Source organism: Pieris napi, chromosome Z, assembly GCF_905475465.1.
Source record: "Pieris napi chromosome Z, ilPieNapi1.2, whole genome shotgun sequence".
Lineage (NCBI taxonomy): Eukaryota > Metazoa > Arthropoda > Insecta > Lepidoptera > Pieridae > Pieris > Pieris napi.
In genome coordinates this window covers 1,309,026-1,319,458 of record NC_062259.1, presented here as the reverse complement: position 1 = coordinate 1,319,458, position 10,433 = coordinate 1,309,026, and the positions used below count along the sequence as shown (strand labels likewise).

At 34.6% G+C, this 10,433-nt stretch overlaps 1 protein-coding gene across 1 annotated transcript; it reads right to left on the bottom strand.

Moving 5' to 3' along the window:
* Window positions 1–4,981: 4,981 nt before the first annotated feature.
* On the bottom strand, window positions 4,982–9,023 carry LOC125062532 (chymotrypsin-2-like). The gene is made up of 5 exons (XM_047668530.1): window positions 8,937–9,023; window positions 8,328–8,538; window positions 7,916–8,162; window positions 6,900–7,073; window positions 4,982–5,193 (listed from the first exon to the last, which is right to left on the bottom strand). The coding sequence occupies exons 1-5, from the start codon at window positions 8,989–8,991 to the stop codon at window positions 5,041–5,043; spliced, it is 840 nt and encodes a 279-aa protein (XP_047524486.1). The 5' UTR covers window positions 8,992–9,023; the 3' UTR covers window positions 4,982–5,040.
* Between the last annotated feature and the right edge of the window lie 1,410 nt (window positions 9,024–10,433).

The window sequence follows — 10,433 nt, the reverse complement described above, 5'->3', positions numbered from 1 at the left end:
TATACAATATATTACCATTATCTATTTTTTTCTCATGTACATAATAAAGCAATCAACCTGAAATTATAATACAATACACGTACCAATAAATTATTGGAGAAAGACAATTAAATAGCAGCAAAAAATGAGAATTTTATTTACTAAATATATCCTTCTGTTGATTTATTAGAACATATTTTTACTTTTTTTTAAATATAGGTGCTCATGTATACAAAACATTTTGTTTTGCGCCGTAAGCAATTATTTAGCTATTATTATCTTTAATTTCCTGCACACTGCTTGTAGGAAATTTAAAAGCTTGTCCGCAACATATGCAACACCTAAAATATCCTTAATTAAAACATATCAATTCCATTCAAACAACAAAGATGTGATTCTGATAATTTTCCAAATATTTCTTTTTGAGAAATTTGTATGTTATTTAACGTTTCTCGTGTATATTTCTCCGTACATAGTGGTATACCGTTCCTTTTCACATCTGCTACGTTTTAAATCAGTAAAACTGTACCTCCTTTTGCATCGCAAATAATTTTTAAATAATAATAAACCCTTCGTGGTTGTCTGCAACATATTTGCAAGCATATAACAAGATAATTGCAAATGCAGACTTCACTTCTTATTATGACAATATTTCTTGTATTATCTCGTACAAGTAACTTAAAGTTCAGACGTATGGCCCATCAACTCTCACATTCCAAAGAAAGTTACCGTCCGTGCTCGTCCGACAAATCTGAAACGATTCTGGGCAATCCCCAGGAAGTGCAAAAATTATAAAAGGAAAAATATACTCTAATAAGTCATATAAGATCCAATATTTAATTTCATCCTCATAGTGAACACACCGTTACTTGGGTGATTTCTTTATATTTCGAGATTTTCTATAGTTTTATAACATTCAGAAAAATGTCTTTGAAGAACTATTTACTACTTGGTTTCGTGCTTTGCGGGGCGGCTCTTGGTAAGTATTTCAGCCTGGACGGCTGGACCAATTGGAGTATTGTTTTATTATTTATTCCTAGATTTCTAGGTAGGTTTTTATAGATAGAAAAATAAAAACTTAGATTTTTATTCCGGAAAAGCGATCAGTCTTTATGGGGTTGTACAGCAAAATGTTCACCGATTACAGGGTCAGCTAGTAAGTTATAATTATCAGTCATATACTACTGTGCCAGTTTTCAATGTATCATTACATCATTATGATCATACCAAGTCGTTTGGTCAAATCATGCTAAAGTTCTTGGCACAGAACAATACGTCTTTATGTCCTTATAAAATAAGCTTTTCTTGTTATGCTATTGTAAAAAGTTTTCTTTTTCGTTAAACAAATTACATTCGATGAGAAAAAGACATAAAATATTTCACTATTTCCATTTTAATGCCGCAGAAATATCAAAGAGCGATGACCCCCAAGACCCTGAAGAGGACCAGGGGGATGGCGCCGGACGCGTCGTGGGTGGGACTAACGCACCAGATGGGGCTTTGCCATACCAAGTATCACTACAGCTCTCAAATCACGAGAACTTCGCTTTCTGTGGAGGCGCCATCATTGCTGACAGATGGATCCTCACTGCAGCACATTGCTTTAAAGGGTAAGCGAAGTGAAATACATTGGTTGCTCAGCGACTTTTTTAAATAAATTTTAGTAAATCCTTGATTAATATTGACAATCTTTCGAATGAAATAATTTCTAATGACGAAAAATATTTTCAGTGTAAATGCTAAAGACTTGAGCGTTTTGGCAGGAACAAACAAAAAAAAGTCTGGAGGTACCAGATACAAAATTGACAAAATTGTAAAACATGAAAAATATACCGATAGACCGAATGTAAACGATATAGCTCTATTGAGAACCACAGAGAAGATTAAATTTACAGAAAAAGTTAAAGCTATCGAATTAGCCACCGAAGACCCCAAACCAGGGGACAAGTGTAAATTATCCGGATGGGGATTCACCACCGTAAGTAAATACTTGGGAATAATGAAGCAACATAGTTTATCTCTAGACATGACTTAGATAATTTGCGATAAACTCAGAATAAGTTTAATCAAAGTGCAAATCCATTGTATACTTACTACATACAATATGTTGTTTGTAGTAAAGACGAATAAACGAAATCTCAAATTGTGACCAAACGGCTTATCTTGATGATAAATATCGTTGAATCCTAACAATTTATCATGGTAACGGCATAAACTACGAGATTGAACAACGAACCAGCTAGTCACTGAAGTATTTCCCAACCAATTCGACCGAGTGTACGAATTCTTAAAAGGCTGGCAACGCATTTGTGAGTGTCCATGGGTAGCGGTATCACTTAACAACAGATGGCCCTCCTGCCTGTTTCCCCTCTATTAAATAAAAAAAAGTTTTTGCAGCTTCAAGTTTCGATTAGTTCAAATTGTATTAAATCAAAATTTTCCAGCAAAATCAAAGGAGAAGACCGGAAAACTTGCAATGGTTGGACGTTAAAATTATATCCAATAAAGACTGTAAAACTAATTATATACAACGCTTTGTAAAGATTTTGCCTGTTACTGAAAATCACATCTGTACTCTTAACAAGAGCGGCGAAGGTACTTGCCAAGTAAGTAATTATTCTTATGTGCTCCCGCCAAGTCGTGCATAAGTCCGAAATCCTTTTCTCGAAAGAAGTCGATTCAATAACTTCGTTGAGAGTGGAAAAACTTAGCAGTTTCAAGCAGACATCGTATAAGCACGGTACCAGTAGTTTAAGAATTATAACTAGTCAAAGTTTCTTAATTTTGTCACTCACTTACTGACGGAAAGAGCCATCGTCAATACTCTCAGGCACCTCAGACAGAAGCTTCAAAATTATAATTAGTGTTTAGTGTGTAAATCAAAGAGACACTAAAATATTTTGCAATTTCGGTTCTATTTTCTAAATACACCTACTGCATAAGTCAAGTCAATCTAATCTAAAACATACAGAATTTTAATATCATATGCTCACAATAAGATGTTCTTAGATTAGCTAATTACGTAATAACTTAATACAGAAAGGGTTAAATGGGGACTAATTTAACCGATTTGGATTTATTACATGGATCTCACAACTTTACTCTAGGACTGTTTTTGTTTTGTTTGTTTGCAAGTTAAGTTTTTCATTGCATATTTATTATTATTATCCTCATTTTTTAGACATGTCCCACATTCTTCATCCCACAGACGTTCTTCTTTTGGCGTTTTCCACCATCTACTCTCTGTTATACAAAGATCTAACTGAACAAAATTTCAGGGTGATTCTGGTGGAACCTTGGCGTGCAAAAACAAATCTGCCGGTATCGTCTCATGGAACATCCCGTGTGCTCGAGGACACCCTGATGCCTACACGAGAGTCACCAAGTACACCACTTGGGTCAAGGACACCATGGAGGCTAATAAGCCCTAATTAAGTCCCGACATTTGATGTTGTACAACAATTTTTTTAACTTATTAAATATATGTGAAGGCAATGTGCGTGTATTTTTTTAATTTCGATCACGATTTGATGTTGATTTAGCTTTCTTATTAATCAATAAATGTCATATTTCTACTAGCTGACCCGGCAAACGTTGTTTTGCCATGTAAATTATTTCTAGGAAACATTTTTTTAGTCCAATAAACATAACTATCTATATAAAAAATAGGGGTTGGTCGTTGAGGGGTGAAAGTTAGGGGTTGCAAGTATTTCTGTGTGCTGTATAATAAAACAATAGAAAGGCATCAATCACCTTTCCCTTGAATGCATTACAATCTATAACTTCTGGGATGGTGATTACATAGTTTGGTAGCCATGGCGTAAGAGTTTTCTGAATACAACGTGGTGCAACCAGCAACACCCACAGCCGTGTTGGATCCCTCGGTAGATAGGTGTTTCGTTACATGTTTTGAATAATTTTGGAAGCTTTATAACAGGCTTTTTTAAAATATATCCTCTTTCTAAATTTTACCTTTTAAACAAAATTGCACACTGAAAATGTATGTTAAAAATGTTGGTCGTAAAGGTCGGCGGCGATTTCACACTATCCATGTTTAATTTTTCCAAAACCTATTCAAATGAAATATTAGAATACTTAAAACTATTTTGACCTTAATTTTAACAAAAGAAAGCAATTAGACAGCTTTTCTTTGAATTAATGTTGTACTACAGTCTGTTTAGATTTCATTTTAACATTGACCAACTGCTGATACTGATTTCGTGGTTGTTTTAAATTTTAACACCTGAAGATACGCGATACACCAAAAGCTCGCAAGAATTTGTAGTTTTATAACAGAAAATCAGATTTGAATATTGCTCTATCTTATTCATTACTCGCTTCCTCTCAAAGTGTGAAGACTCCTTCTAGCCCTAAATTATCTTAGGTCTCCATATATTGAGCTATCTAAGTAGTTCAGCTTGATACTACATACACTATATATACCATACTGCAGACTTTTATTACATATAAATTGAAATATTCGTTTCTCAGTCCACTGGCTGGCAAGCTATTCAGAGTCAGATGTTTCCCCACTGTGGTATTTAGTTGTTCATGAGATTCCTTTTTGTTTCTCAGTGGTTATAAATTATGTTATATAGGAATCAATTAAGTAAATAATAAATCTAAACGTTCCTCCATCCGATTGATCGGCACGAAGTGATTGGCATTCTGATAAGGAGGGAGCTTGTAGTTTATTGTTTATCAGAATGCAAAATCGTAAAATGACTGCTTCACGACTGATTTGAGCGCGACCGCCGCTGCGAAAACCGCTTTGTGAGTTCGTAAAGTGAGTTACAGAATCGCAAGGCTGTAAAGTCAGTCAGATTAAAAACGTCTTAAAATAAAGGTATCGGCAAGTTCCACAGTTAAAGTCTAAAGGATAGTAATAATATAGAATTTGTTCTCGCATTGCAACGAAAATTATTTATTTGTACATTTAGTGGACTTATTGAGAAGCGGTTAAAAGCTTCGCATAGGACACACTTTGGCAATCATTAAATAATTATAGAAATAAAACATTTAATGATAATAAGACGTCATTGTATCAATTGTCGGGACTTATCAGGGCTTATTGGCCTCCATGTTCTTCTGAATCCAGGTGCTGTACTTGCTGGTTCTTGTGTAGACATCAGGGTGTCCTTGAGCACACGGAATGTTCCATGAGATGATACCAGAAGATTTGTTGTTGCACTCCAAAGTTCCACCACCATCACCCTGAAATCGTGGGAGATTAAGAGCGTAAGGTGGAAAACGCCAAAAAAAAATTGTAATAAGGAAAGATAATATGTATTTTCGTATTACAACGAATAAACTTAAAAGTTCGCTTCTTGGTTGTCCTAAGAACATTATCTCTGAGTTAAATATATTATATAAATAACTAAACCCCTTGGTATATATAATATATATTTCGCCTCAGATTTCTGTATCCGTATCTGTATCGTATCCTGATCACTTCTTATAGGAAAGTAGGTGATCACCTTCTGTTCCTAACTTTTGGATCTAAGGCATGCCGATTTCCTCGCGATGCTTTCCTTCACCTTCCGTACAAATGCGGGCACAGACAGAAAGTTCATTGGTGCACAGCCAGGGATCAAACCTACGTTCATAGGGATGAGAGTCGTACGTTGAAACCAGAAGATTTACATAGACTATAGTGTATTAACAAGATATTTTAAAGAAAAAAGTTAGAGTGTGTTAAGACGAAAAATTCTGAGTCTCGTCATGTCTAAAAATGGAGAATTATACTAATAAACGTGCTATGAAAAACTTAACATGTACGTATACACTAACAATACAAAAAGGTACTAAAGTAAAGTTGTGATATCCATTTAAGTCGGTTAATTCAGTCCCTACTTGAGGGAGCTTCTGTCTTAAGTTATTACGTAATAAGCTAACCTAACAACATCATCGACCATATCATATTAAAACCTCGTGTGTTTTAAATAAATAGTATTTAAATATAATATGAAAATAGGACCGAAATTACATAAGATTTTAGTTTTGGAACGAAGTTCCTTATCGCGCGTTGTGAATGGGGGCTAGACGGAAAAAATTCTTACGAAAAGTTGTCACGACACTTTTTTGCTATTTGCTATTGTAATACACCGGTTCTCGTCCAATCACCAAAGTTAAGCAACGCCGGGAAAGGTCAGTACTTGGATGGGTGACCGCCAGGAAACACCTCGTGATGTTGGCTTTTTTTTTATTTTCGTAGGGACAAGAAATTTAAATTATTTTTGGAATCTATTAACTAAATTAGTCGTAGTAAACGTACACTAGAATCCCTGTACAATAAATGCGGGGTCCCTAGTTTCCTTGCAAAATACAATACCTTTAAAAAATATTCATTGTAATTCTGCGAATTCAAAACTTAGTGAACTAATATAACAACGAGAACACCTTATACAAGGAGATGAACCAGATGAGACTGAATTAAAATATCTGAACCACGAAATACGAAATATGCTTATTAATTGTGCCACTTAATTTTATATTTAGGTTATTTTACTATTTAATCCCAGCGTAGCACAAGGACATCATACTTCTTCCTCTTCTAGATTCCTGGTCTCTTAAAACTTTAATAGACGATGAAATATAATACTAGTGTCGAGAAAATCTATCGTACTGTTATGATACCATTTAAAATATGAATTAATCGAAAGGAACTTCGTTCCATCCGGGTGTTCCTTGACACCTCTCAAGTTTTTTCTTTTTAGTACACTAGCACTAATTTAGTTATAATTTTGAAGCTTCTATATTTGCTAGAAATGCCTAGTTTTGACGATGGCTCAGTCTGTCAAGAAAATTTGATTAGTCAGAATCCTTTAACTCACAACGAAGTCGAATAGCCTGACCCCTTTCGAGAAAAGGATTTTGAACCTGTTTGCATGACTTGGCAGCACCAGATATGAATTACTTACTTGGCAAAAACCTTCGCCGTCCTTGTTAAGAGTACAGATGTGGTTGGCAGTAATAGGGAAATTCTTTTCATAGCTTTTTAAATAAGTAGTTTTACAGTCTTTCTCGGATATAATTTTTACCTCCAACCATTGCAATAAGTTGGGACTGGGTCTATATTTTACGTTTTTATATTTCTGAAATAAAAATGATTTTTTACTATTTGAACTTATCAAAACTCCAAGCCGCAAAAACTTTTATAAATTCACATAATAAAAAATAGGGGTTGATCGTAGAGGGGTGAAAATTAGGGGTCGTATGTATTTCTTAATGCTGTATCACAAAAAAATTAAAAAATAATCTAAAAATTAAAAAAAATAATAATTTAGGGGTGGACACTGGACAACCCTTAACATTTAGGGGGATGAACAATAGATGTTGTCCGATTCTCAGACATACCCAATATGCACACAAATATTCATGAGAATCGGTGTAGCCGTTTCGGAGGACTTTAACTACAAACACCGCGACACGAGAATTTTATATATTGGATATTTGATCTTCCCCTGATTTTAAGTGTTATCGCTACCCATGGACATTCACAAATGTGTCGCCAGGCTGCAGTTTATTCGTGTTTACTACAAACAACTAATTTTTGTAGTAAAAATACAATAGCTTTGCACATAGTGATGGTGCGCGCAAAACCTGTCTTAAAAAAGCTCAGCCCTGCAATTCTGTAACTCACTTTTCGAACTCACACAGCGGTTTTCGCATCGCCGGTCGCGCTTAAATCAGTCGTGAAGCAGTCATTTTATGATTTGAAATTCTGATAAGAAGGGAGCTTGTAGTTTATTGCTTGTGAGTTCGAAAGTGAGTTACAGAATCGCAAGGCAGTTTTGGAAGGGACGTCGAGGTGATACGTATTCTGCGGAAGAAATTTCGTATTCTGCCTCGACGTCCGTTGAGGAAACTTAAAAATTATCTGAGTCATGTTTAGTGAGAAATTATGTTGCTTCTTTATTCCCAAGATTTTACTTACGTTGGTGAATCCCCATCCAGATAATTTACACTTGTCCCCTGGTTTGGGGTCTTCCTTGGCTACTTCGATAGCTTTAACTTTTTCTGTAAATTTAATGTTCCCTTTGGTTCTCAACAGAGCAATATCATTTACAAGCGGGTTTGAAGTAAATTTTTCATGTCGCACAATTTTGTCAATTTTGTATCTCCTACCTCCAGACTTTTTGTGATTAGTTCCTGCCAAAATGCTTAACTCATTTGCTGATATTCTGAAATTGTTTTTACGTCAATAGAATTAAATTCATTCGAAAGATAGTCAATATTTATTCAGGAAATTATATTCAGAAATAAATTTATTTAAAAATACTGCGCTACTCCTACTAATTTCCTACAAATCAAGTCGCTAAGCAATCAACGTATTTCACTTCGCTTACCCTTTAAAGCAATGTGCTGCAGTCAGGATCCATCTGTCAGCAATGATGGCGCCACCACAGATGGGGAAGTTATCTCGATTTATACGCTGTATAGATACGTGGTATGGGAAAGCCCCATCCCGTGCGTTTGTCCCACCCACGACGCGTCCGGCCGCGTCCCCCATTTCCTCTTCAGGGCCTTGGCGGTCATCGTTCTTTGATATTTCTGCGGCTTTAAAATAGAAATAGTGAAATATTTTTCTCTTCGAAAGCAATTTGTTAACGTTAAACTATTTACAATAGCATTAAAACCTTATTTTATCAGGATATATAGACGTCTTCGTCTGCGCCAAGAAGTTTAGCATGATTTAACCGGCCGACATGGTATGATCACGACTATAATATGATTGATAATTATTACATAGTAACTGTTATAATATGATGTTTTTATTGAGCCTCTATTTTTAGTAGCTACATAAAAACATTTCCCAGATTTCAAGAAATAAATAATAATTCTCGAATTGGTACAGCTGTCTTCGAATTTGTGGTTCATCTTGTTATTAATATATATATATAGGTTCAATTTATTAGAATTATTAATCAAATTACTTAAAAGTCTGAATTGCTTACCAAGAGTCGCCCCGCAAAGCACGAAACCAACTAGGAAAACGTTCCTCAAAGACATATTTCTGAATGTGCTAAAACTATAGAAATTCTCGAATTATAAAGAAATTACACAAGTAACGCTGTGTTCACAATGAGGATAAAGTGAATGATTGGATTTTAGTGGTGGCTTATCTTATATCACTTATTAGAGTATAATTTTCCTATAACAATCTTTACACTTCCGGGGGCTGCCCAGAATCGTTTCACATTTGTCATATAAACCCCACGCCAAAAACTGTTCTGTATGGGCAGCTCTGACAGTAACTTTCTTTAGAATGTGAGAAGATCCGCCATACGTCTGATCATTAGGCTACTTGTACTGGAGTTGTTTTAATAGGGAGAAATTTTCTAATCTTATACGTTATGCCATTTCACAAAGACCTGCTTGATAAGAGTAGAATAAATATTGACACAATAAAAAAAAGTCTGTATTTGCAATTATCTTGTAAGCATTTTTGCGGCAACCACGAAGGGTTTATTATTATTACACGCTTTATGTATGTATGTATGTAACCGACTCCTTCGGACTCGATTTTGACCCACTTTTAACGGACAGATTTAATTCAAACTTTGCGCACCTGTCAAAGATTGATGACAATGCAATAATCCGAAAAAAAAAATAAAAAAAATTTAACTAAAAAATAAATAATAGTTTAAAAAAACAATATATATATATATATATATATATATAACAAGTCTATCGAGCAACCCACGCTTTTTCACAATAATACCAGTATTTTTTGTTCATTACCATTTTCAGCCTAAATTAGGAATTATTTTTCACTTTTTAGTTTGATGTGCTTTAAAAGCGTGTTTTTTAGTTTTTTTTAACTATTATTTGCGATGCAAAAGGAGATATAGTTTTATTGATCTAAAACGTGGCAGATGTGAAAAGGAACAGTATGTACAACTTATAATACGGAGCAATATACACGAGAAACAATATCAATATCATAGAATTTCTCAAAAAATTATCTGAAAATGTGACAAATAAGTTAGAGCTTTTCACTTTTTTATTGTTTTAATCGAATTTATACATCTTAATTAAGGATATTTTATTTTAATTTCCCACTAGGAGTATGTAGGAAATTAAAGTTAATAGCTAATAATTTATTATCAGCTATTAACTTTAATTAACGCGCAATACAAAATGTGTTGTATACATAAGCCCCTACATTCAGTGGCGTAGCTACCTAGGGGCTAGGCGGGGCAGTGCCCCGGGGCCCTCAAGCTCAGGGGGCCCTCGAATCCTCACCAGTAATCTCGATCGTTCTGAACTTTTAGAAATTTCTCCCATTTTCAAAATAAATATGACAGGTTGCAACCCCACTTTAATCAAGACATTAATTTGAGAGAAATTCAAAAGTTATACCTAGGGAATTCCCCCAAATTCTTTCTGTAGGTTGGCAGTGTTGTCAATTTGACGGATACTTTATATAAACCCTTGAATCTTCTGTATTT